The sequence below is a fragment of the Neopelma chrysocephalum genome, unplaced genomic scaffold, assembly GCF_003984885.1.
Source record: "Neopelma chrysocephalum unplaced genomic scaffold, ASM398488v2 Primary Assembly neopelma1_71, whole genome shotgun sequence".
In the NCBI taxonomy this organism is placed as follows: Eukaryota; Metazoa; Chordata; class Aves; order Passeriformes; family Pipridae; genus Neopelma; species Neopelma chrysocephalum.
This window is the reverse complement of record NW_020897731.1, coordinates 10169902-10197610: the sequence shown is the minus strand read 5'-3', so window position 1 is coordinate 10197610 and position 27709 is coordinate 10169902. Positions and strand designations below refer to the sequence as shown.

General features: G+C 34.3%; 2 protein-coding genes across 2 annotated transcripts in view; one reads left to right on the top strand and one right to left on the bottom strand.

Moving 5' to 3' along the window:
• The window catches only part of TBC1D19 (TBC1 domain family member 19), a 46495-nt gene that overhangs the window by 12321 nt on the left and 6465 nt on the right, over positions 1–27709 (bottom strand). The window contains exons 2-13 of the mRNA XM_027686507.1: positions 24276–24348; positions 23474–23519; positions 21617–21692; positions 16547–16621; positions 15470–15533; positions 14485–14531; positions 12416–12526; positions 11527–11599; positions 10582–10620; positions 8015–8127; positions 2333–2407; positions 1795–1857 (exon numbers count right to left, since the gene is read on the bottom strand). Coding sequence (XP_027542308.1) covers positions 1795–1857; positions 2333–2407; positions 8015–8127; positions 10582–10620; positions 11527–11599; positions 12416–12526; positions 14485–14531; positions 15470–15533; positions 16547–16621; positions 21617–21692; positions 23474–23519; positions 24276–24348 — 855 coding nt within the window. The remainder of the gene's footprint in view (positions 1–1794; positions 1858–2332; positions 2408–8014; positions 8128–10581; positions 10621–11526; positions 11600–12415; positions 12527–14484; positions 14532–15469; positions 15534–16546; positions 16622–21616; positions 21693–23473; positions 23520–24275; positions 24349–27709) is intronic.
• The window catches only part of CCKAR (cholecystokinin A receptor), a 31819-nt gene continuing 29556 nt past the window's right edge, over positions 25447–27709 (top strand). The window contains exon 1 of the mRNA XM_027686508.1: positions 25447–25651. The gene's annotated coding sequence lies outside the window, so the exon portion shown is untranslated. The remainder of the gene's footprint in view (positions 25652–27709) is intronic.

The window sequence follows — 27709 nt, the reverse complement described above, 5'->3', positions numbered from 1 at the left end:
CCCACAGAACCAGTGTAAAATGTATCTGGTTTAAACTAAAATTTTCATTACCTATTTTGTTTAGCCAATATTTAATTCCAGTTATCATATTAAATCAATAAATAATATCCCATATCAGAATGACTCATACTGCAGAATTTTTCCAGGGGCTATAGAACAAAATAATTTGGCAGCAAAGCATTTGCAAATTAGGTTGGAAGAGGAAATTATCAAGGAAAAATGGATAGCTTTCTACTAGAGAAGAATCTGAAGAATACCACGAAGTAGCAAACAAAACTAGAGCAACAAATAATTAGAAGTTTGAGATATTCTTTGCCTGAAAGCCTTGCAGTAAAATTAGCCACATAATTTTTTGAACATTTTTGGTGATTCTCCTTAAAATTACTAAAGACAGTTTAGTCTCTTTTATGATTTTCATTCTGTAGTCATTCTTTTAGTTAATAGAGTTATATAAAAAATTAAAACATTCAAATGTGCTATATACTGAGAATGATAAACAAAATCTATTTCTGATGGCCTTAAAACAAAAGATTATATGGTATACTAGTTCATATTCCTTCATAGTTTATAATTCTGTTTCCACTGGAACTGTCAGTTAATGACTAATTAATATGCCTTAATAGTCTACGTAACAAATGAACTAGGAATGAGATTTTCACATCCCATAATGAAGACACAGTGTCACAATAATGAAGATTATCTTTGACCCTTAAACCAAGAAAAACTCCTACACGTAAATATTGAAGTGAACTCAATATTTGAGCCGTCATTATGCAGCCAGTTTTCAAATTTTAATTCAGAAACAGATTTGAATACAGACTTTAATACTGTAACTATTTTTAAGCTAAAAAGGTCTAACTTCACAAAGTTATAGTTTAAGTATTGATGTTTAAATGCTTATATGCTAAATTATATGTAGGCATGATAGAATAGTATGCTTACATAGTACTGCATATTTTTATATCTGTATGGACTAAGAAGCATTAAGGACAATCTCTTGATTGGTTATATTACTAGTAGTTTTACATATTCCCATCAAAGAAGAAATTATTTAGTTTCACATAGCTCTAAACCAAAAAATTAAGCAAGTCTAACCTAACAGATGAGACTAATGAAATCAAAAGCACTATGGAAATGTTAAGTTTGCTGCATGACATTTATGTTGACACTGTAATCAACTACACATTAGGAAATTCATAAGTGTAATCTCCTTCTATTTAAGGGCATTTAACAGGCAACAACAAAGATAATACTTTATAAATCAGCTGGGTACCCCATTACTAGAAGCAGCTTTAGAATGAGAGTAATCCTAAAAGTAACCATACATATCACCACCTTATTCAGAATCAACGTCTTTAAAATAAAAATTTGGCAATACAAAATCTTTTATACTTATTGCAGTAGGTCACTTTAAAGCAATTTTTTTTAATGTGGAACCCTTGAGAAGTATATACTTCTCAAGTATTAATTTCTCTGTATGCCACAGCTTTAATTGTTTTGGGGGTGTTTTACTGCAAAGCTGGAAAGGGGAACAATATGGCTGACTTCGTATTTTCTGGTTTACTGCACTGCAAAGACATTTTGTAGGGTCCTTCACTGTAGGAGTTTTAGAAGCCTGTTCTGCTTAATCTATTTAAGAGTACAAGTTTGTTATTCAGAAGGGAAAGTATCACGGCAAACAGATGCATGTGTCCCACAGTACTCTGCCTACACAAAGGCAGTCCTGACTCCAAAGATGGTACAATCCCACAGGAGTATATTTCCTAACTTTTCTAACCAAAAATAGTTACATACCTGATATAAATAATCTTCAAATACAAAATAGTAGTCATCATTGCTTGCTGTCAGCTTTACATCCTGTAATAAAAAACATACAGCATTCTGAAGCCAAAAGGCCTCACTTCAGACTCCCATGGAGGCTAAACATAACACAGTGGAAGAAGACAGTTTCACCATTGAATCATGAAACAACTGTAGTTAAGTTCATACTCCATATTTTAAAATTAAAAAATACTATATTAACATGATGAAGTACTCAGAGTAAAAAGTTGAAATGGAAGCTGTCATAACCCTGTTCTTTCTTTCTCACAAAACCAGTTACTCCTTCAAATGAAGGTACCATTTCTTTACAACTTAAAAGTTCAAATTAAATGTCTTCCACAAGAGACAACTCAGGCAAAAGGATCGAGTTCACAATAAGTTCACACTAGTTACTCTTACTTTCCTTAAAAGCAAACTATCTAATATTTTCCTTGTTAAAAAAAAACAAACAACAAGATACCAGAGTGATGAGTATATAAATCATTCAATCACTATTTAGTGAACTACTTACCTTGTAAATCAGGCTGTCCACTAAAAGGTCATGCTGAATCACATTTGACTTAAGCTGTTCATAATACAATATATCCTAAAATTAAAAATATTACCACCATCAGTCTGAGACATGACACTATATTTAAACTAACAAATTCAATTTTCAGCAATTGAAAAAAAAAAAAGCATGTATTCAGCTGAAAAAAATCACTTCATATTTAAGAAGCATTCTGTCATGGTTTATTCTAGTTTAAGCCCTAAGAATTAAGACTTCAAAATCCACAGAATATTCTGAGTTGGAAGAGAACCACAAGGATCATCAAGTCCAACTCTTAAGTGAATGGCCCATATGGGGATTGAACCCACAACCTTGCTGTTATTAGCAAGAGGCTCTAATCAACTGAGCTAATCTCAGGATCTTGAGACATTATAAAATGAGCTCCCCTTTAGATAATTAATAAAATTAGAATGAAGGGACTAATTCAAATCAAGGATCCATATCTTCCAGCATTGGTTCTCTCTACACCTTTTCAATGCTCAAAATCATTAGGCTTTATTTCTTTGTTACCCTCTGTTTTCATGCACCTCTCACCAATAGGTTCTGTCTTATCTTCGAGCATTAGGGAGTTGCTGCAGATATTTGACATTAAACTAATACTAACTTCTGAATAGCCTAAATTTGTGCAAAGATGAAATTATAAATATTTTAAAAATCTTGTGAAGAGTATGAAGAACTCAGATCTTTTTTGAACTCCAATTACTTCCTGAATATCTATAGAACATCAACAAGGATGAAGCGATGGGGAAGAAGCAGAACAAACACTTTTCTACTTTTACTTATTCTATCCTTTTCTTCTTAGAAAGAGCTTGTAAAGGAAAAAAAAAGAGAATTAAATATTGTACTGTTGTCATGTAACTCCCACATCCCTAAATACCTCACTGCCATTATGCCTACAATTGATTAACAGTTTCTGATGGATTTGAACTAACTGATAAATTAAATCAGCTGTCCTGAAGCTCCTTCCCACTTCACAAAACTATTTGGAGTTCAAGGTATCTATATGGACTCCACACAAATACTTGTACATTCCAAGCTTTACATGTTTACTGCTTATTTCTTTGACAAATGGACAAGTCTGAAGTAGGGATTTAAAGAACAAATGGGAAGTAAGATGAAATTTTGAGAGGGAGAGAATAGGAAAAAAATGAAGTCTGGGGAACATTTTAACTGTTTTTGTATTAATCTAAAACTAAGAAGCAGTGAATAGTATACACTTAGAAACCATTAGAATTAATATATTATTAAACTGTTAAGTTGAAATAGTTGAGGACAAAAGCAGTATTTATTAAGTACTATAAATATTAAGTATTTATTAAGTACAACTACCACGGGGATAATTTTTTTTTGAGAAATAAAAGGGGAGGTATAAGTATTGCACTATTACTTCAGAAAGGATCATACATAAATATTTACTAAATTATCTGCAGTATGAACATAACATTCTGTTCTTCAAAGCTACAGAGAACTACTCTAATACTTGAATTGCAACTTTAAAGAATTAATACTGTGATTTAATCAAGTGTAAAACTACCAAATTAATAATGTCTAAAGGGTTTTTGGCCATCTCAAATGACTGTCTATATTAAAACACAAGAAGCTAATAATAAAAAAAATCAAAAACCAAACACCAACCAAAAAACCCCCAAACCAAACCAAAACCCATGCCCAAGGGGTTGGAACCAGATGATCTTTAAAGTCCCTTCCAACCTAAACCATTCTATGATTCTAAGATGAACAGAAAGGCAAGCTGTCCACCTGAACTAGAACTCATGCAAAAATGTTTGAGAAACACATCAGAAATTACTGAAACAGGACTTGCAAAGCAAACTCAATCATAACCATTCTAAGAATAAAGCTTTTAGCTCATTACTTGCCATTCAGTTCCTTTTAAATTGTGATTGTTGTGATGCAAAATGAAGTGGGCTTGAGAATCATGCCAGGTTTTCAGCCACAACTTGGCTACAAGAGGATCTTGCCCATGTGTCTTAATAAGACCAGAGGCTTGTGATTGATGCTGTATTAATAAATTTATGCCTTACATCTGAATCCTAAACATGATTGGTCACAGAACTACTTTCAAGACATAAGACTCTCCGGTGATCAGTCTCTCACACAGACTCTCACACAAATATTTTAAGAGCCTCACCAGGCTTCAAATAAGATTCAAATCTCTCCTTTTACTGTTTATTGGCTGCATTTCTTTCTCCAGATGAGATAACTCACTACTATCAGGTTTCAGGAGTGTCCAAAACCATATTACATTTCTTATGTTATTTAAAATATTTTCACTTACAAAACCAAAGTCTTATTATCTTCATCCAATTCATCATTTCTTCATCTGCCAAATCTTCATATAGCCTTGATTTGTAAACTTTTTGCCTTTTAAAAATGTGTTACATTTTTATATAGACTGTAGCTTTTCTCAAAATTATGTATTTTGTTATACCACAGCTCCAAATCTTTCCAAAAAGTACACTTCAGGCTTGCAGTGACCAGCCCTCTTGACCTTACAAAGCCACATCCCAAAATTTCATCCCAGTACTCATACTCTACCCATTTGAGAGCTTAAGGGAGCTCAAAGTAGCTTACAAGCAGGAGAGAACAGTACCTTTCAACAGAACCCAGCAAAGCTACTTTAAGCAGAATCTGGTGATTCACCTTCTTTAAAATGAAAGTTTGGATTACTCAGCAGCCTCTGTGCAGGCACAATCCACCTGTGTCATGTCATGAAATCCCTCACACTAGAGCTGCACTCTCACTGCTGAACTGTAGGCAGCTCATGAATCATTTTTAGTTCCCCTTGCCATGTGATGGCACTATCTACACTTGCCTCTCAAATCTAATACAAGAAATGAGTGGGTGAAGCACAGAAATAGGGATATGAAGAAAGACTGACACTGGCGAGACCAGAAAGGAGACACTAAGATTTATGGGAATGGGCTGAGGCCTAAAGAATGGCAACCAGCATTAATACGGTGAGCTCTAGATTTTGAAACAGCAGCACCACAAACAAGTACAAAACAAAAAACCTAATCAGACTACACAAAGAGAAAACAGATAAAAGACTTAAAGGAAGTTCATCCTGGTAAATCCTTGAGGAGGGTCCAAAAGTTTTTCTCCTTTTATCAGAGACCTGTGAAATCCACTAGTAAAGTACATCCTTCTCCAGTCAAAGATGATGACAGTGTATTACTGCTGCTGGTTCTCTGCTGTTTGGATGGGGAACTTTCGCTACTGATCCTAACCTAAAAAACATTTCTGATAAGGCACAGATATACATAATGGTCCCTCACCTATTTATTAAGTTTTTAAACCTCAGAAACTACATTCAGTAAAAGCAGTAGTAAAGTAAAGCATTACTAATTTTTGCACACTGGAATTTTCAGAATTAAGATTTGTAACCTATTAACTCAAAAAAATTACACGGGAAAAGAAAAAGCCCATCAGATAATGAACAAATTCTTTTCTAAGCACTGTTTCAATAGCACGCAATGAATAAACAATCACGAAATACTCTGAACAGAAGGGAAAAAAAACGGATTCTCAGTAAGTGTGTGCCATCCATTTTGTGCAATGAGGCAGACATCCCACAGGAAATCATTGTGACTGTGTGATTCAAGATCATATGATAAAAATATATATACAGCAAATTGGATTGTTTGCACAGATAATACTAACTGTGACACTGCTCACCTTTCAAATGTTTGCCTTTGCAACCTTAAAAATGCTCTTTTAACACAGTTCCTCTAAAATGTACCATTACAAATGAAAACTAATAAACAATTCATTGTCAGGCAACGTGCTTCCGCATTTCTAAATAATCCTGCAGAGAGAGCTCACAGTTTATCAGTTTTGATTATGGTGCCGGATTGTACATCATTCCTTGCCTGGCTGTATATTGGCTTTATACAGAGGCTGAGCTTTACTGAATAAAATTTTCCAAACAACAATATTGGATGCTAGCATACCAAACCCTCATAATGTTTTACATTAAAGAAAGGAAATGCACAGTTCATGTGAGTTAGAAATTCATACAGTTATAAATGTAATAGAGCCTAAACTGCAAATCAGAAATCTTACAGGCAAGCAAGGACTGTAACCACACAACTCCAGAAGAGAAACTATTCAAAAGAGGTAGAGAAGTGTTTGATATGAAATTCAGCAGATCATCCACACATTAAGCACATAGTAAAATCAACTATAAACTAGAGTTCAACTTTAAAGGACATAACAGTTTGGCTGACAAATACATTAACAGTCAGACATAACTTGTTTCTCTTTAAAAATTATAATTATAGAAAATTGTCCACATATATTTCAGGAAATGTATTTTTCCATAACAACTCATGCTTTAATTGAACATAAGATGAAAAATTTATCATTTTTCTGATTATTATCTTGACTTTCAGTAATCAAAACAGAATACCTGGGTTTTTTATTCAATTATTTCATTTTTCATGTTAAGATAAAAATGCTTTTAAAACATGAAGCATTTAACAGAATATAAGCAGATGCTACGTAACCAATAACAGTAATTTCACACCTGTAATGTTTTTGCTCTCAAAAAGATAAAGGCTTCTAAAATTCAAACTATCACAGCTTAAATCTAGTCTTGAGCATCCTAAGTAAGATGTATAGTATTTCATTATTACTTCAACATCTTCTACAAAAAGATTAGTATTTTATTTACTAGAAACAAGAGCCAATTTTATTTTTTCAAAAACAAATAAACTAAGTCATTCTAATACCAGTCCAAATAACTTGAAGTCCTTAGGTAAGCTGTCAATGAGTAAGATTTACACTTGTTTCTATGGGCAAAATCTTATGAGTGTACTATGTAGTTACCAATAAAACCCCCCAGTATTACAAGAAAATGGCTACACCCTCAAAGGCCATGAGACACTGCAATATTCTCACATTTATCAGCAAACTTATATGTATTTTTGCATGTTATTTTTTATTGATGCAATAAAAGCCTTGCATCAAAGTTTTCCCAGTTCTGCAAATATTTTAAATAGGGATTTAACTTTTTAAGGTATATTAGATATACTGACTATAGCATGGCTTCAGATACTGCAAAATAATTCATTGTTGAGGACCTGCATCAACTATAAGGTACTATGAAAAACTGCTGCTGTACAAAGGAGTATGAAAACAACTCACATCTTACTAGCTCCTCTCTAAGTGTTTTTGATTTTACACATGCACAGTATATGCAATAACATATGAAGCAATTTATAAAATATGTACATGCATATGATGAAAGGTTCAAACAACCAGGAAAACCTTATAACACATCTTTTTATAAAACTTGGCGAAAATAAGAGAGGTCTTCTTTCCAGGACATTTTTCTTGCCTCCTTCTGAAAAAGTTAGCATCATATAAGAAAACCTCAGGAGCTAGCCAGCTCAATTGAATCATTTTTTCTACAGTATTTTGCTCATATATCTATTAAAAAATTAGGCAAGAGCCTACAAGACTTCACCACAGCACAGAGTTTTTTTACATCATAATCTTTATCAGTTTCTGTGACAACTCAGTAGAGCATTTCTATTCTGGAAAAAGATCACTAGAAGATATGCGCTTGCACTTTTGTGTTCTTATCTAGTCTTCATATTTTACTCTCACTTTGTTCCTTACCTCTGGCTGATTAGAAATATTAAGAATGAGGGCCCACAGTTCAGCTCGGAGCGCTGTTGGACATCCCTGACGAACATATTGTTGAGCTGCAGCACTATCTTCCTCTGCTAAAACTGTAAGAAACAAAACAGGTAAAGCATTGATATAGTGTAAGACTTCTTTCAAATACCCTAATTTTTAACTTTAAAAATTGGTTTACTATGCTGGAAGCATTAGCTAATGGGAAAACACCAAAAAGTTCTGGTTTCCACAATGCAATTAAGTAGTTCCTTGGGAAACAAGGCCACTGGTAATAATAAGCAAGGCTGTACTACCTTCTGTCACAAAACAGCACTTAGTATGTATCCACGATTATATCAAGGCTAGTTGCAGCTAGTAGGCATCATGAAGAACAAGCAGTCATACACAGTCACAAAATACTCCTGTTTAATTATGAGTGGCATCTCAGTTCAAATAGGAGATTGGCACTCGTTCTGGCTTTTTTGTGTCTCCCTTGTTTTCATGTTAACTATACAAGTATCTTCACAGGTAACTGTGGGTCAAAAACTTTCCATTTCAGAGTGAACTATCATGTTTTCTCATTTGGTATGTGTACTCTGGAGGATAAAGACCTTCTTTTTCAAAAGATTTTGATTTCCCTTCATACTGACATAAAACAAATACTCTACTGTTGACAGGTGTGCTTAGATGGGTCATTGTTGAGAAGCTTCAGGCTGCTCTGTCGCAAGGGTCTCATACTGAATACAGTACTGCACGTACTGTAGGACAGACTGCATCACTCCTTACTTATATCTATACACTTGAGAGACATACATCTTTAGCTATTGTAATCTGGCAAAAGTGTTTCCCTCCAAGGTTAAGTGATTAACTGCACTCTCATACCCAAAATGTTTTTTACAATAGAAAGAGAGTTCGAAAAAATTTCTGTGATATTATCTAGACATCAGGTAGGTGTTGTGCTGGTACTCAGAAGTTTCCAAATCCATATCCTCTGATTTTTCTGAAGTCTCCATGAAACAACTTGCTTTTCTAAATATCAGTAAATTCAATATTCACAATATCTGCCCTGGCATGACTCAGAAGGATGAGGTTTGGAATTAAAAATCTATGTAATTCATTCTTGTCTTCTCTTAAATACTGAATAGACCAGTTTGCCACTTTTCTGTTTAACCTGCAGAGCTTTAACTCAGACATTTTGTGATCCTTTGTTTCTAAATGAAGGGTAAAAATTAAAAAATTAAAAACATTCCTACATTCTCCACAAAACTTTAGAAAGACTTTAGATGTGATTCATCTCAGTGTCCATGAGTGTTTGCCCTATTTTTTTTTCTGAAACAAAATATTAAAAAGTAGTTTTGCTAAGTACAACAAAGAAAAATCCTCAGACTTGGCAATATATCTAATATAAAAGCAAAATCATTACATCAGTGGCAACCAAAGTCATAACTAACACCCTATTAGAGCATGCAGCAGGACTCTCACTGAATGAATTGGGATTTCAGTTGATGGTCAAGACTCTTAACTTACATTTTTACAAAATTTTGAGTCCTTGCATACAGAAAAACTAGGGCATTCTCTGTAATAGAGGTTGCTCTGTACAGACGACATAAGAATAAGAACTACAATGTAGAGTTGAATGGATGGCTCGGGGAGTCCAGAGAGGTAATTTGTTTGGAAGAATGGGAAAAGAACAGAGAGGTGGATGGTACCTAATGAGGTGCTCTTGGATCAGAAAACTTACAATGAAGGACAGAAAGATGACCACAAAAGAAGAAATAAGAAAGGTCACTCTTTGTTACTGCAACAAATAAAAGAGGGAAGGGAGTACTTCTGAGATGGTATCCTTTTTTCTTTTTCCTTTGATGGTGCTAATGTTTAGCAGGAATTACAAGAGACAGTAAGGAGCAAATATTGACAGATTCCAACTATTCCTTGTATGTTTCTTCTATAAGCAATCCTAAACTATGAAATTATTATTTTTTTAATCCTTCTCTTTTTTTTTTTCTTTTTTTCTGGTTAATTCTTAACCTACTGAAACAACCCAGGAACCCCAGGAACCTTTTCAGAAAAAGCAGTATGCAGAGACAAATGAGTGAATTTTCCAGAGTGGCAAAGTATTGCAATATTCTGCAATTGCAAATAGTCATTAAAAAGACTCTACTCTGACGTACAGACATAAATCCCATTACACTGATGAGAATTTTGTGTGCAGAGCTGGGAGTCCGCAGTATTTTGATTTAAAAATGAAATTCAGTAGCGGCATAAGTTAAGTTATCACCAAAAAGCCATGTCTCTGTGCTTCCCATTTCATTTTTAATGAAATATCTGCAGAGTTATTTATCTGGTAGCTACTGGTAGACTGCAAATGTTTGCTTTTCTGCCTCTGTCTAAATGACAACAGTATTACTGATTGTCTTATCTAAACTACAATGGTATTACTGACAATACTTTGTGTTAGCCTGTCTGAATTCTTAAAATTCTAAAAGGTACATGGAAATTAGGATACGAATTTACTAAACACATTCCTAACTACTCACGGTTTATTACAGATAAAAACAGATCCATACCTTTTTGTCCAACATGTACATGTTCATTTTCAAAGAACTCTAGAAAATTCAGACACAGAAAAGAATGGCAAAAAATAAATGAAAAAAAAAAAGGTACTCCAGCTGGTGATGTATTTTATATTTTTTTTACACACCATTAAATTCAGCTGATATGTACTGCTAACATCACTAAAAATTAACCTGCATCAGCATCAAAGTTCTCTTTCAAAATTTAACAGGAAATAATACTTCAGGATTTCTTCTTGTCTGAAGGACACAAATATCAAAGCAGCACTATAATACATGAACTTAGATTTTCAATTAGGTAAGTTTCCTTTTAAAAAGAATACTGATAATAATATTGATACTATAGTGATTTCCATTTTTTTATAGAAAGACCATTTTAAAACCTCTTTTACAGGCATAGATGCATCCATGGAAAACCAATAGAAATTATGCACTATTTAAGATACTGAATATTAATATATGGATATGTCCTGTAATATTTTCTTGAAAGTAGTTCTTTAAAATACATTTGTGTGTGTGTGTATTAAATATATATTTATAAATATAAACATACTTAGGTATGTATATATAAATAAAATATATTTTTTATATATGTATATATATATGCCTATCCGCTAGTTGGCTTAAAATTTCTTTATATTTTCTGTATTTTTGGAAACAGTGAGTGTGGTTCTCTAGATCCTGAAGTGTTCCAACATACTGAAATTAATGTATTTTCAACTTCTGGTGATGATTTTCAATCTTAGCCAAATCTGACTCTTCCTATATGCAATGTTTTCTATTATTAACTGTATTTTACTAAGAAAATCACTACAATCATAGTTACAGAACAAATATTTATGGTTTATTATGAGAAAAATACACAAATTACTTGATAATTGCAAAGTATTCTACTCATTAGTGTTCTATTTAAATGACTGAAGCACAGCATTAGCTTACCAGGAGGCACTTGTGCTGAATCATCAATACCCAGTTGTCCTATATTTAAGCCTAGTTCACTGAAGTCTTCTTTCTGAAAAGAAATAAAATTACAAAAAAGTAATTAACAATGTTTAATTCTCTAAATCAATAGAGATTTCTTCATAAAGGCTTAATGCAAATCATTTCTAAACCAAATTAAGATTTTTTAAATGCATATGAAATATGGAGTCAGGTTTTAAAAGAAAAGAATCTCACATCAATTCTTACTCTAGTTTTAGTTATAGGTCCCAGTTTGCATGTCAACTATGACATGGATGTAGTAAAGTGGTGAATGAAAGATCAGGTTAAGGATCTCTAATTCCCAGCTCTTTTCCAACCCAGGTGAAAGCTTTTCTACTAGGATAAAATCCCCAAGAGTCTCATCAGTGAAGCATTAAGAAGAATTTTCCTATTTTCTAATTATAATACACTAGTACTCAAACATTTCCTTTCATTTACAACCTGACAATAAAATTACTTTGAGAAGAAAATCAGAAGCTAATTCATTGTCAGATTACTGACCTTGTACAGGATCAAATAAAACTTGAGAATTAAGGTACATATTTCAAGTTTCTTGTACAGAAAAAAATGAGTAAGTGAATAAGGTGTACAGAAGTGTCTTTTTGGCACAAATTGAAGCTGTGTGGCATAAAATCAAAAACTTCCCCACTGGCAGATAATTTACTGTTTATGTTTTATTTTTCATTAAACTTTTTTATGCTTTGTATTTTAACTACATATTTAGATTGTTTTTCACCTTCAAAAGGAGAAACTTATGATGATACTCATCTAAGATTCCTTAGAATCTTTTCATTAGGAAGGCAAAATACCTCTTACAGAAACCCCTTATAAGAAAAAATATACTTACCAATTCTGAAATATCTTTAACTTTTAAAGGAACCTGAATTAGCCCAAGATGATTTCTGAAACTAGGCTGTTCTCCATTTTCATAATTTGGGTTTCGAAGATTCATCAGTACCTTAAAAATGGTAGCTCTGTCATTCCTTGCTTACATTCAGAACTCTTCTTAACATCAGCAGTATCAGAAACAGTAAATTAGGCACAAAACCATTTTCCCCAACTTACATATATAGACCCAAATTATTAAATTATAACTCATTATTTTCAAAATCAAAAAGGATTCAAACTTTTAAGGAAGCAAACACATTCTACTTGAAAAGTAGATTCAAAATATGAATAAAAAGGTAGAAATAATTTTTGATTTATGGGATTAAGTGCTGACTAACTAGTAATGTCTTAACTAAAATCTACTTCCTTATCAAAGCTATTCAAATGCCAACAGAATATTTCTGATGGCTACAATATCCAGGATATTCTTCAATACTGCTTTTCTCTGAAAGAATTTTTATCCATATTCTTACACTGGCATCTTACAGAGCTTCCAATCAAAGTGCTACATAACTTACTACTAAAACAATATATCTAAATATCTTCTTTCACTTGAGACCAAAACTAATTACAAAATTGAAAGTATAAAATTTAAAGGACAAGGAATCATGTCAAGATAAGTAACTGTGATCTATAAAGGAATTTAAAGTGTCTTCCATATTGTTTTTCTATGGTAGAGATTTTGATATGATGTTGAACTGCAAGTATTCTTTCTAACACAAGTTTCCACCTCTTACGAAATTCTTTAATAATATCCTACCTCTACAATTCTCAGTCTTGTAAGTATTCTAATACCATATAACCTCACTGTCAGACTTGTAAATTTAAAGCAACTCTGGAAAGGAAACAGTATAAAGGAAAAAGAGAGTGATCATGAGGGTCATTGGATAATGCTAAAAAGAAGATTGGTTTGTTTATAGATCCAAGACTAAAACACAACTTGGTTGTTAGTATAGTGATGGAAAACAGAATAAATGAAACATTTTCAAGATTCTTATGACAAGTGAACAAAAGAAGCTCTTAGAAATGTCATAAAATGTATATAAAGTTTATTGTTGGATTCAGAAATGCATTCACAATTCATAACCATGAAACAATTTACAGTTAAGTCAGAAACACTATAATCTCCTCTACAACTACAAAGCACATTCCACTAAATTTGCACTGAAACACATTGAAATGTGAACATATTAATTCTGACTGATAATTCAGTAAAATGTCTAAGTTTTACTCTGTAAATTTGGAGGCCACCTTAACTCCAGAATTCTACACTGTTGTCATGCTTTAGATGATTTCTTTCCTGTATAACTCAAAGAATATACAGATAACAATTTTAAAAATTTTATTTCCAATCATTTTAATCCAAAAATCTCCTACTGTGTCACCATTAAGTTCACTGTTGTCATGTTTATTGTCCATTATTCCATGCCTGTTCCAGACATAGCTGGTAAAGCAAGTTCTGTTTTACTAAGATGTCTGTGCTGGAACCATACGAAATTATGAATACTACTCTCATTTCTGAGTTTAAATCCACAGTCACCATTCTTTTAATGGTTCAGTTTGATTACAGACAAAAGCCTCCAAATTCCACACAGTCCTGTTTCATGTTTGATTTTTTACAGTCTTCATAGACGACCTACAATTTCGACTGCATACAGGTCTGCAATCCACGACCAAAGAGTGTATCAGCTTCACATAGTGTGATTTATCAGCTTAATGTACTGGAATTTAAAACGTAAAATGAATTACAAAATCAGTTGGAGAATTGCTCTCAGAGGAAAAAGGTTAGCCCCAGACTGTTCTTTGGAGAAAGAGAAGTTTATCACAGGTACAATTTAAAACTGCAATTAAAGAAAAGGAACAATAGCATTTTGTCCAAACATGGACTGTTATAAAAAATATGCCAAATTTCACTTGCTATAAAGGACAACTTGTATGAAATACACTTAACAATTATTTTTCCCACTTCACTTAAAAGACTATAATGGATACAAGTCAGTGGCTGAGTATTGTTTCATAAATGCTTACCTCAAGAAAATCTTTAGGTGCATAAACAGGCCGGAAGAGACTTAGATCTGAAATGAGATTTCCATGAACTATGTTAAAACCAAAATATGATAAAAACATACCCCATATCTATAACACAATCTAGCAATCTGAATAATATATTAGAACAAAGATCAAAATAACCCTATCACAGACATCATGCCTAAAACCACCACATTCTCTCACAATTATGCTACTGATAGTGCCTTGGTTTTGTAAACCCCAAGCAAATGGAGAGAGGGGTGTTCTTTAAGGTCCCTTTAAGGAACCATTCTATGATTCTATGAAGTGAACAGTAGTCATAGGACGCTTTTACTTAATCCTCATAAGCCTTTAGACTGAACCAGTCCTAGACATGAGACACGATATTCAAAAGCAGGGTATTTTTTCAACAGCTTAGATTGTTGAATTGCACATACTGCTGTCAAACAAAAACTAGGGAGTAGTCATAAACAATCCATGAAAAGTATCTGCCATCAGACAGGTGGTACTGTGATAGAAACTACCACCTTTGAAAAATCCTTTATTTTAAGGAACTTGGATATGAACTAGCAATGCAATTAGTTTTGCTCTCCAAAAGTAAATCACTGACTATTCTGTGCAACAGTTATTTTTATCTTTTTCAAGAAAAAGTCTGAGCTTAATTATCCACAGTTCTGAACATTTTCTTTTGATGAGCTTGAGTTTACACACTAAGAGGAACTGTGTCCTAATTGTATAAATCTATAAAGCACTGGAATATGGAGTATTCTACCATAACCTCTCAGTGATGATTCAATACTAGTATACCATAACTTGAAACAAAATAACAATGAAATAGTTATTTATGCATAATAACAAATTACCAATGGAAAAAAGATTGAAATCAGTTTGCCTCGAAGAGATTAATCTTTGACTGATAAGTAAGATGCGCATGCTACCTTTCTGTGTACAAAAATGTAATGCATGTACATTTATTTGACCTTACCTGGCTCATCAGTTCCCATTTCATTCCATTTATTAAGCAGTTCTTTCTGTTCACTTACAGGCCTCTGAAAGGCATAAAAATTAACTCTTCTTTTTTTAACAGTATTAATAAAAACATGCCTATTTCAAATATGTATATATCAATGTAACACTTTAAAAAATAGTACCACAAACTTATTTGCTCAAAAATATTTCCCAGCCTGAAGGTATATTCTACTCTAGGAAGCCCAGGTTCCACTTCCAGGAAAAAAAAGGAGCCCATTAAATAGTTTCAGGAGTTTATTAACTAATTTTATGCTACTTAGTACTTAGTTTCACATTATTGAAGATTTACTGCACATTCCATAGAGCTGTTGGATTTATTCCTTCCCCGGCAGTCATGAAAAACAAACACAGCTGCATCCTTTATCTCATGATGAACCATAGAGGTTCTGCCACCTATCGCAGAGGTATATCAGGGGAATGAACAAAAAATTCTAACATTACTGCCTAATTCCATGATCTTTAAAATTAAAGCCTCTAAATTAACAAAAAAAAACCCAATAAAACAAAACAGAGCAGAATGAATGACAAACAAAATCAGCAGTGTGCCAGTAGCTCTCCCTCCCCTAATGTACCAGTTCAACTACAGCCTTCTCTGGCACACACAGCACATCTATATCACACACAGGCTGTACAGCTAGAACTTACACAGCTGAGTTTGCACAAAAAATGCTCTATTTAAGAGCAGTGAACGTAGTAATTAGCTTTCCAACGTGCTGCTCCCTCAAGAGGATAATTACTGCAACAGCAAAGAGGAAAATCTACCTATGGCCTTAATTTTCTCCCAAGTTAAGCTGATGCATTCTTTTTCACTATCCCTATATATATATATATATTCATATCTATCTATCTAAACATCTTTTAAATAACTACTTTTAAGAAAATACAAGACAAATCCATATATTAATTATTCTGCACTAAAATTATCTGGATATCAGACATGAGGCTCTTGATAACCATGTGTAAAATGAACATTACCAGTGTGCAAGACAAAGCCTAATTTAAAAAAAAAGTCAGTTTGACAACAGAAAATTACCTTCTGAGCTAGTGGGATACTAAGCTCTGTGCACATGCTGTTTAGACTTTTTAGAATTCGCTTCTCCCAGCTTCCCTAAAACACACACAAAAAATAAATTATAGAGAATTTATTTTTCCTGAAAATGGCATTTATCATGTAATAACAAGCAGTTCTCTGAAGTCATGTATAAGAAAGGACAGCAAGAGTCACTAGCTGACATCTGAAAAAATATTAAGGGAATATTTACATGCTTCTTTACATGAAAACAACAGATCAAACATATTTCATCATTTACAACACAATGAAAAAGTCAGAAAATTTAGTTGTTCATATTTCAGATGTCAAAGAAAGCACATATTTTTCGCAATTACTGATTTTCATATATGCTTAACGATCAACTTTCCTTATAGATCAACATACAACAAATTTTTCCAATGATTATCAGCAATTCAATCAACTGTGCATAGCAAGTTCCTTCTCCACTTTGTGATTTGAAGAGAGTGAGAGTCTTTCTCCACAAAACATGTCTTCGATGTTGTCAGAAGTTTAAAAACATTAGAAATTTGGTATTCTGTAATGCTCAAAAAAATAGCTCTTCTAACATAATGCTCAGGAAACAGTTCTCTAATCTGAGAAAACCGTAAGTAGACAATACCTCAGCAGAAAGTGGAAAGAGCAATCAGATTTTTCTGACTATTGCATTAGGCTGCAATAGTGCCTAATCTCTGGCTAACTCCTCTTAAGCTAATGACAACTAGTATTGACTTCCTTTTCAACTGACTTAGGATTTTCCTTCCCTGATTACAGCACCACTGGTAGGTTTTATATCTAATTTAGTTTTCTGTGGATGATGAGTCAAGCCTCAATCAAATGAATGCAAAGACTCCTCTTAATGTCATTTAGCTCTATTTATCACTTATAATTTGCTCTAGACACAAGCTCTACTACAGTTAGTTACTGTCTAACCATGTTCCTCAAAGTTCTGTCCAAAAGAGGATGCAGTTTATTAACAGGAAGCAAATGAAGGGAACTGCAGATGTTCAAATGTTCTGTTAAAAAATAAAATATGTATCTTGTCTATAATTGTTTCATTTTAGCTTCCATTTACAAGACACTCTCATACCTTTTTCCATCAAACACAATAGCTCACTTTCACCAGACTTTTTTTCTCAAAGTCAAGTCATGCCTTCACTTTCTCTTGCATAAACAAAACAGAAATTAGTTTTGACTGCAAGGAATGTTTTCCAAATTGCATTATTTTTTCTCATATTCTGTATAATATTTTTATTTAACTATATTTTTATATTTAAATTCCTTACAAATGCTGCAGTTAGACAACACCATGCCACAAACTGGTTAATCTCTCAAAGAGGAGTAGTACAGAGCATTTACTATTTTGCTGAGAAGTGAGGTTTTGTTGCTAGAGAATTAAGAAATGAGAGAGCATGAAGACTACTAAGCCATATAGGATAAGAAAGTGGAAACAGAATAAACAGGTGTTAGTAGCAAATTAAAAAATCAAAGTGAAATTATCGAGATCAAAGAATCACAAAACACCAGGTTGAATGGGGACCTCAAGGATCATCTGATCCAACACTTCTTGGCAAAGCAGAGTCTAGACAAGATGGGCCGGCACCCTGTCCAGTTGAATCTTAAAGGGTCCAGTGTTGGAGAATCCATCACTTCCGTGGGGAAATTATTTTAATGGCTGATTGTTCTCAATGTGAAAAATTTTCCTCTTGTGTCCAATCAGAATGCCCCCATTACCTTTCATCTTTTTCATGTGACACCTTGTAAAAACAGAGTCGTCTTCTTCTCTGTAGGCATCCTTTAAATACTGAAACATGGATAAGGTCTTCCCTAAGCCTTCTTTTCTCAAAGCTGAACAATCTCAACTCTCTCAGCCTTTCCTCTCATTGCAGGCTTTCGAGTCCTTTGATTATCTTCGTGGCCCTTCTCTCAATCCTCTCCAGCCATTCACATCTTTTTTGTAGAGTGGGGACCAAAACTGAACACAGTATTCCAAATGTGACCTGACAAGCACTAAGTAGAGTGGGATAATGACATCTTTATCTCTGCTGACCCTGTTGATGCAACCCAGCATCCTATTGCATTTCCTTGCCACAGCAGCACACTGTTCACTCATATGGAGCTTGTTCTCCACCAGGTCCTCTGGGTTTGTTTCCATAGAGTTGCTCCCCAGCCTGTGCTGCACTCCTAGGTTATGTTTTCCCACATGCAAACCCTTACATTTGTCCTTGTATTTCATAAAGCTCTTGTTAGCCCACTTTTCCAGCATATCCAAGCCTTTCTGCATGGTGACTCTCCCTTCTGAAGTGGCTACTTCCCCACCCAGTTTGGTACCATAGCAAACTTCATCAGGGTACACTTGATGTCATCAAAATTAAGGGAGGACAGGGGGATTGGGGGCGAGAAAAATAGCACAGATATACTTGAAGATATGAAAACTACAAAAGAAGCACAGGAGAGGCAGATGGCAGCTTTGAAAGACTGAGAAGCGGTTCATTCCAAGGAGCAATGGACTTGGTGTGACTGACAACTGCCAGACCAGACATTAATATGCTTATTGCACTGGGGATGCAACATGTTAGTAATTAAACTCTTATGGATAGTCCTAAACTGTGCCATAATTCCGCCTTCAAGACTCTGCCCAGTAAAAGGTGTTCAAAAAAATGCAAAACGTAAAAAGAAAAAAAAATTGAGGGTTATACAGCCTCTCCAAGCAAGATATCCTTCCCTCTCTCCAGGCCAGCGGAGTTACCTGCAGTGAGCAGAAACAACACACTGTTCTTGACTGAAATAAAAGGCAGAGCTCATAAAGTAATTTTACTGATGGTAACAATACATTTTACAAGATGATTCCTGTAGTTTTATGAAGAAATTTAACACTAAGAAAACACACTGCCAGGATTGCTATGGTTACAATGATAACATTCAGTAAAATAGTAGACACTGAGGAAGGCAGCACTGCAATTTGAAAACTACTTCATAGAATCATATAATGGTTTCCAGAACCCAAAAGGGGCTTATAGGAAAGCTAGAGAGGGACTTTTCAGAAGCACATAAAGTGATAGGACAAGGGGGAATGGGTTTAAACTGAAAGGGTAGGTTTAGATGAGATATGAGGAAGAAATTCTTTACTGTGAGTTGGTGAGACACTGGAATAGGTTGCCCAGAGAAGTAAGTTGTGGATGGCCCATCCCTGAAAGTGTTCAAGGCCAGGCTGGATGGGGCTTTGAGCAGCCTGATCTAGCAGAAGGCGTCCCTGCCTATGGTAGGGAATTGGAACTAGAGAACTAGATGATCTTTAATCTCTGTCAACCCAAACCATTTTACAGGTCTAGGCCTTACAGCATTACTACTTATTTCTCTATTTTTCACTAGAAATCTGTTTTTCTTTTGAGGTAGTGAAAACAATACAAAAACTACAGTCTGCTAGCTATAAGAAAAAAAGAACCAATTTGAGGAGGAGAAGGGTTAGTTATGAACTTTTTAATATCTATTCTAGAAAAATACTAATATATTTTTAATTACTGATTCAAAGTCATTCCAATAACTAATATCAAAGATGGTTTTCAGAGAGTATTACCCTTCTTTCCAGAATTCTGAAGGAGAGCAAAATTAATTAAGATAGAAAAGGATAAAGAAATTGTCAACAGACTCATAACAATGGAAACAGCATCATAAATGGTGACTGTGCCTAATAAAAATAGAGTATGCTCTGAATAAAAAAGCTTGAAGAAAAGTTGCCTGCCGATGGAAAGTAGTCAATGTATTCTTATTTTGCTTTGTTGGCATGTGTAGCTTTTGCTTTGCCGATTAAACTGTATTTATAACAAGATTTCTCACTTTTGCCCTTCCGGTTCTCTCCCATTTCGCTGGGGGGGAAGTGAGTGAGCAGGGGAGCTGCCTCCAGGGTTAACCCACCCCAGAGGACATGGATGACTAATACTCTTTGAAATAGGGCTATCAAGTTTTGGAACTAGCAAAGACAGGACTTCTCCTTCTCATTTTTAAACTACTGAAATAACAGGCCTTTCTACATAAGGCTAAAAATACTGGCTACTGTAAGTATTGTATACACTTCTGTAAAACAATAACCAGTGAAACTGCTTTAGACAAACATACACATAAATATAGCTCTGTACATTTTGCATTAATCAGGCTGCAAATTGTGGCATTACCTTTCACACCACACAAGAACAAGAAAAACTGGTTAATGCAATCTTTGTCCCCAAATGCTAAAGACTGAAACCTAGGACAGCAAGGTAAGACTTCCTGGAATAAACAACAAATATGATTGTAAAAGTAACACAATTTGTTGAATACCTTGTAAAACAATACTACAATGTATTTCTAGGCACGGCTGAGTTAAATACACTTTTATCCTATCTCAGATGTTTTGGTTAGATCATATTCTTGAAGATTTTTTTGGTTTACATTTTTATATGCATTTCCAGCATTTTTTTCAAATGGCATATATTGGCAAAAAATTAAAACCAATGAAGCAAATATATTTTTTTCTGACACCAAAAATCCTCATTTAATCTTTATAGTTCAGTTTCTCTTATTCTCCTTCAATATGCCATAAGCTCCTTAGCTCTGTATTTTTCATCTTCCTGTCACATTCTTAAGTCCTAAATACATCTCTTCTTTCTGAAGATCTCACTGTCTCTGCAGCCTGTTGTCTTTCACTGCGAAACTGCCTGTGTCTCTTCAAAAAAATGTTTTTGTAGCCCCAAGTGAAATGACCTATAGCTTCCCTTTTTCTTCTTCTCAATAAAACCAAATTCTCCTCTTTGACACAGTCACATCATCTCTATTCTAGATTTTTCACCCACCTGCCACTATATCATACTTCTTTCACAGCTGGAGAATTACCTGAGCAGGTTTTTATGTATGTAAAATGTCACATATATGATATTACTATTAACTTTGATGCAATTACAAATCTGTCCTTTTCCTAAGGTATAGAACCTAGAAATTGTACAAACACATTCTACAGAGTAAATCTCAAATAATCTAATTAAAGATCTGATGTGAATGATAAAGCTGATAACCACCAACCTGTGCTTTCCTCATATAGGCTAAAGGTTCTTTAATATGCTCAGGCGGTGCTGCAGGATGACAGGGCAAAGGAAACCTTAAAGAAAATACAGTATATCTTCAATGTTAAGATTTAGTATTTTGCTTAATTCTGTACTTGTAAACCTAAACTTCTTTCATGAGAGTACTAGTAAAAATACAGTGTATGTTGATCAAAGCTAAAAATTATTTTCAGAAGTATTTTTTCCTCATCCATTCTATGGATACAAATAATATAACAATATGTAAGAATAACATTTCAACATGAGTTTTTCTTATATTAAAAAGAATCTCTTATAATTTCACATATTTGTAAAATGAAATCAAATAATTACATTTACAAATCAGGTATTTTAAAGGTGTATTCTCTTCACATCATATCATCTCTAAGATTCCCTGGAATTCTCACTCTCCAGGGCATTATATTTTTTCAAGAGACAATGCGTTTTTTTGGGAGATATCCCTTAAAAATCAATAGTGAGCATGTACATCAATTAGAGCAATTAGAACTTTGAGGTGTTGACGTAAGCAAAGTTGAGTGTTCACTCATAAATTGCATTATGCTAAAATATTAAATCTGGACCAAAAATAAAAAAAACAAGCAAACCACTAATTTATCTTTCAGTAGTGCAGATTATTTCCAATGTGTTATTGCCAAACATTTTATCCAGCTTAATTTTAAATATCTGAAATGTCTTTCAGGAAACAAAATTTACATATAGCTTCTCTAATAGTTAACCTGAATTTTCATTTGTTTACATGTATTCAATCAGTTCCTATCATATGTTTTTGGGAAGCCCTCCCCAAATTTCTCCCTGTTCTTAACTGATAAGGTCATTCTTTTACTTGCTGCGAATGAATTCTGGACTACTTTGTCCCTATGTGTAAAATGGAATCAATACTAACAGATTTCAGCAATGTTGTTTCTTGTCTTTTCCACAGTGCTCATGAAATCTTGGTATTCTTAGTTAATTTCAATTTTCCTGGGCTAATTTCATTATTTTGCTGCTTATTTCCATGAACTCAAAGAAAGTATCAGCATTAGCCATAGAGACAGGTAAATATTTCTCCCTGGAAAGATATGATGAAGATGAATCCTTACTGACAGATAGAAGCATTTGGCTAAATCAAGTCCCAGCTACTACTAAGATACATTGTGCCAAACTGGTAACTCTAATAAGCTTATTTAAATCAGCACAAATAGATTTCCATACACATTTCCTCTTTTATAGTTGCATTTAAGGCTATATCTGTTATGAAATTCAGCTTTCCACTGTGTCAGAATGTAAAGGCAACTTATACTTCCCAAAAGTCTAATCCAAAGTTTGGTGAACAATAATAAAAAGGAAACTTGACCAATTTTAGTGTGTTTATAACCATATCCCAAGCATGATGAACACTGTACACACTAGTAAGCCTAGAGATCCAATATCTTAAAGAACTTTAAAAATAACAATACAACAACAATGTGCAATGCTGTAATAAACATCTGAAAATAATTAAAACTCATGTGCAGCAACTACCTCATCTACACAAGAATTATATTATGACTGTCGGTACCTTTGGAAATAAAGCAACAAAGAAAATACTAAAGTAACTAAAAAATTTGGTGATTTGGTGATATTTGTTTCACTCATTCTTTAAAATGTACTTGAGTCCAATATTTTCACCAGGATGAAAAAGAAATAATGACACTTTAAAAACAGAAATGAAGCAGGTACTGTTGGTATGACAGATCTTGCAGATTATAGTCACATGTTATACACCTACATATACAAATGAATCAAAAGTAAATCATGGGAGTAGAGCTCATTAAATAAAAATACTAAATAAACTCACACGTTGAGTTCACTATAAACAGCATTCTGAAGCTTCTTTTCCCAACCTGTTAAAATAAAAAAATAACCAGAAGACAACTTCAGGAATTAATACTAACAGAACATGAATCAGAGGTAGCTTTGCAGTCACTGGAGTTTTCTGTCTGTTCCTGTCTACCTACCAGACAGACAGGAAGAGATGAAGAAACCTTAATCCAATTCAGATAGGAAAAATACAAGTTGAAACCTGTGTAAAGACTGAATATCCTTTATTTCCATCTGCTATTCAAATAATTACAACATAGTTTTTGTTAAAAAATTACATCCTATTTTTTCAAAGACGTCATTTTATTAAAACATCTATTAATATTAACAGACAGTGTTCCTGATGATTATAAATTTTAAATCACTTATCATAAAATCTTCACATTATAGTTACATAGCCTACAACTTCCAATGCAAACTGGAAATTTAACTAAGGTAAAATTTTCAAGAGTACCTCCATGAAAGTTAATTTCCATTTTCAGAAGTGACTGAACTCTTGTATCACTCAGAACTTTAAAAAAATTTCCAGTATCTTATAAAATTATAAAAACATTTCTTTGCATAGTATGTTTTTCAAAATGCTGATGGAATCCAAGAACATTTTCCCTTTTAATTTTCTCTGTCTAGTTTAATAATCTGGAATCACTGAATGTCTGCTTCTGGCTCCTGTCAGTGACAAGACACCAAGCTGCACTAAGGATTATATTCATCTCTTATGACATATACGTGCTTACATAGATCTATATTGTTCACAAATGTATCAATGAAGCATTACAAACCTGACGTCTTTAGAAAATCCTTAATATCTTCTTTTAGTGATTCCAACTTAATTTCTGGTTTGTGTAGGCTAACCTAATATGAAAAATAAATGAACAAATAAATAAGCATCAAGCACTAAAGAGAAAGTAAATTGCATGATTTAAGTTATGAAGTAGGACATATACATGCTTAAGGTTACACACAAAGTAAACTGCGTCTTGGAGCAATGGTAATTGCGGTCAAAAAAAAATCAGTCAACTTTTTTCTCACTCCATATCTTTGTCTTTTCCATCAGTGCTAAAAGCTGTATGTTGGGAAGAAGAGAAGAAGGGAGCATGAGTATGCAGCGACATATACATTTAATATTCTCAGCAAGTACCTCACACACTTAGCACAAATGGTCATAAATACACACATACACGTGTAAAAAACTAGCCACTCACTGTATTTTACCTGAAAGAATCAAACTGAAAACATTCTATAATTTCTCACTTAACGTCCCACAGTTCACCTCTTTCAGACAAGAAATGTCATTTTTAGACCAAAAAAGCCAACTGTGTACCAAACATTCCCCACTGCAGCTGTGACTACTGGGTATATACAACCTCTTGTAATGAAATGCACTCCACACAGACAATTAGGCACCAACCAGCTTTATAACCATACCATGACACTACCACACAGATGGTGCTGCAGATTTTCCAGCAATAGCAGGACCAGCTGCTATAGCATCTCCCTCTTCTACAGCTAGATCAAGAGGAGAAAACAAATACACCATAAAGGTCCAAAAGGACAAAAGGCAGAAACTCAGATGTTTCTGTGAAGTGATTAGAAATACATATTTTTCTGAGCATGGAGTGTGGCAATAGCTGATTAACATCACATAATAAAGCTAGAGGTTTAGAAAAAAGAATAGCAACACTGGCTGCCAACCTGAAAATAACACCAGGAGATCTGTGTGCAACTTACTCCACTGCCATGACAGCTCAAGGCATATGTTAGAAGCATATGGCCATATCATCTACCTAGAAATGCGAGACATCTCTTACCAAAAGCTACTCAACAATATGCTGTAGGCCTATCAGCTACTGATTCGATTGCAGTAAGTTATACTGCTATTAAAAATAACCTTTCACCAGCTCGTGCAGTTTGCCAGCCCTAACAGCACTGCTGACTGCACAGCATGCTTTAGGCCCATCACCCACAACTAAAACTCAGCAATCCTATAATTTGCCTTACAATTTATACATGGAAAAGGGTGTTTCTGTGCTGCAGAGCTTGCTGGAAAAGTTGGTCCACACTAATTTTCCCTAGTTGAAAAGAGGAATGGCCAATAATTCTGAGACTGACAGCACCAGCACTTCCGCTCTTGTTTCAAGTCCCCTTGCCATTACAGGTAAGGAAGGCTTTTATATTTGGCTTATTGATTGCAATAGCAAAAAGACTGTAAGCATGCTTTTTGAGGTCTGGTGAGTTACATAACTCTCATGTCAAATGACAAACACATACTCCATTCAGCACAATGGTAAAAGCTGGCAAAGGATCACTGCTAATATCAGGGAAACTAAGATTTTCATTGGAGTTCTTGGGCAGCTCAAACAATATCCTTTTAAGCAACAGTCTCATGTGTATTTTATAAAGGATTCCTCCTGCTGCTAGGCAGTGGGTTTGTACCTTTCCTGTAGGAATTTTAAATAAAATAACATGCATCAAGCTGGGCCAATTCTGCAGTACTGTTCCTTGGAAGTTTTTGTGCACCCTTCTGTAAATATTCAACTTTGTCTTCTGGGTTAAATATAGCTAATTTTAATCTCAAGGTCCATAGGTGTTTACCTGTCAGGCCCAGTACACATGCTTTTCAGATATGCAAAAAGTCCCTCACAAATACAACTCATTGACACGTGATGAATTACACACAAAAAAGCTTCTGCACAATCTACTAAAAGGTGGGTTGTCTTGACACTGTAAACTGTGCAAGACATGACAGAAGTGCAATCAGAATAGTATTTTAATTCTCTGCTGTTCACACATCTGTGAGCTCTTATCTTATTAAGGAAGATCTGACAGTCCAATTGACAACTCTCAGTGGGTTTTTTGTAGATTCCTGGAAATTCTGGAAATTGATACAGTATATTGCATAAGAGGGGATAAAGGAGTCCAGTCTACAGACTACTTCCAATTTTCCCTGTCAGGCCAAAAGAACAGAGGTCTTTCCTGTAAATTGCTGTTACCAACAGAGCCTGTTCCCTAGATGCAGAACGAAAAACCAGTGACCCTCTTGCATGCAGCAGGATGGCAGTCAAAAAAGAAGCAGAACAGCACTTCGGGGAAAACTTTTTCCAAGGATTACTTTAGTGCATCAACCTCCACCAGTTATCTTCACCCCTTTGTACCCATTTATTCAGTCAAGTTCTATTTCATTATTCTTAGCCCTTCTCCAGCTGCAACAAATATTCTTAGACTTATCTTTATCAAAACTTCTGTCTTTAGCCCCTCTCTGGCGTAATTTTCTTCTCTTGGCTGAAAAATGCCCTACTGAGACAAATTTTCATATAAGATGTGAAAATTCCACACCAAATTATAGAGGCACTTCTGCCTCCACTCTTGTCAATTCAGGATTGAATTGCCAAAGCCTCCTCCCATTTAAACTTTCCCCTTAGTTTACTACTGTATTACGATCGATACATTCCTAAGTGCTAAGCAGAGCAAGAGAGCCATAGAAACTCTCAGGGAGTCGCTGCCCTCTGGATTGGGGCAAACTGATCAGTTTTCAAATCAGAAATTAGGTAACTGAAAGGTGAGAATCCGGCAGACAGTCCAGTTGGTGGCTGCAGCCAGATCTCACACAGAAGAACATACCCTTGCCTCTATATGACATAACCAGGGAAAATACCCATTTTGGTAAGTGAAAGGTAATCTTTCAGAACTGCTTTGCTGTAACTTAACAGCATGGTGCCTCTTTAAAATTTATATGGGTGTTTATGGGAACTAAATTGAGGAATAGAGGAGACTTAGAAGAGCTCATGTTCCAAAATTACTAGATGAGGTCTCCCACATAATTTTATTTTTCCTTTGGACTAAGTGATCTAACTTATACGATGTTGTACTAGGTTGCAAAACACATTTAGGTGTTTACATTTTAGGTGGGGTTGGTTTGTTTTAAACTGCTTGGTACAACATACTGCCTAAGTCTCATTTGCATTTTCGTCCTCTATGAGTTTTTGGCAGAATGAAAAATATGTTGACAAAACTTTATTTATATAAAAAGAATTACTACAATTTTACAAGATAAAAATGCCTGGCTAGGGTTTATTGGGAAAAAAACCCCACCTCGATGAGATTTGTACTGATGAACTGAATTCATTTCCTGCATGATCAAAATGCAGCACACACCCAGTAGAACTACAGACTCCAATTTCAATACACACATCTTGATGAAAGAGTATCTTACTTC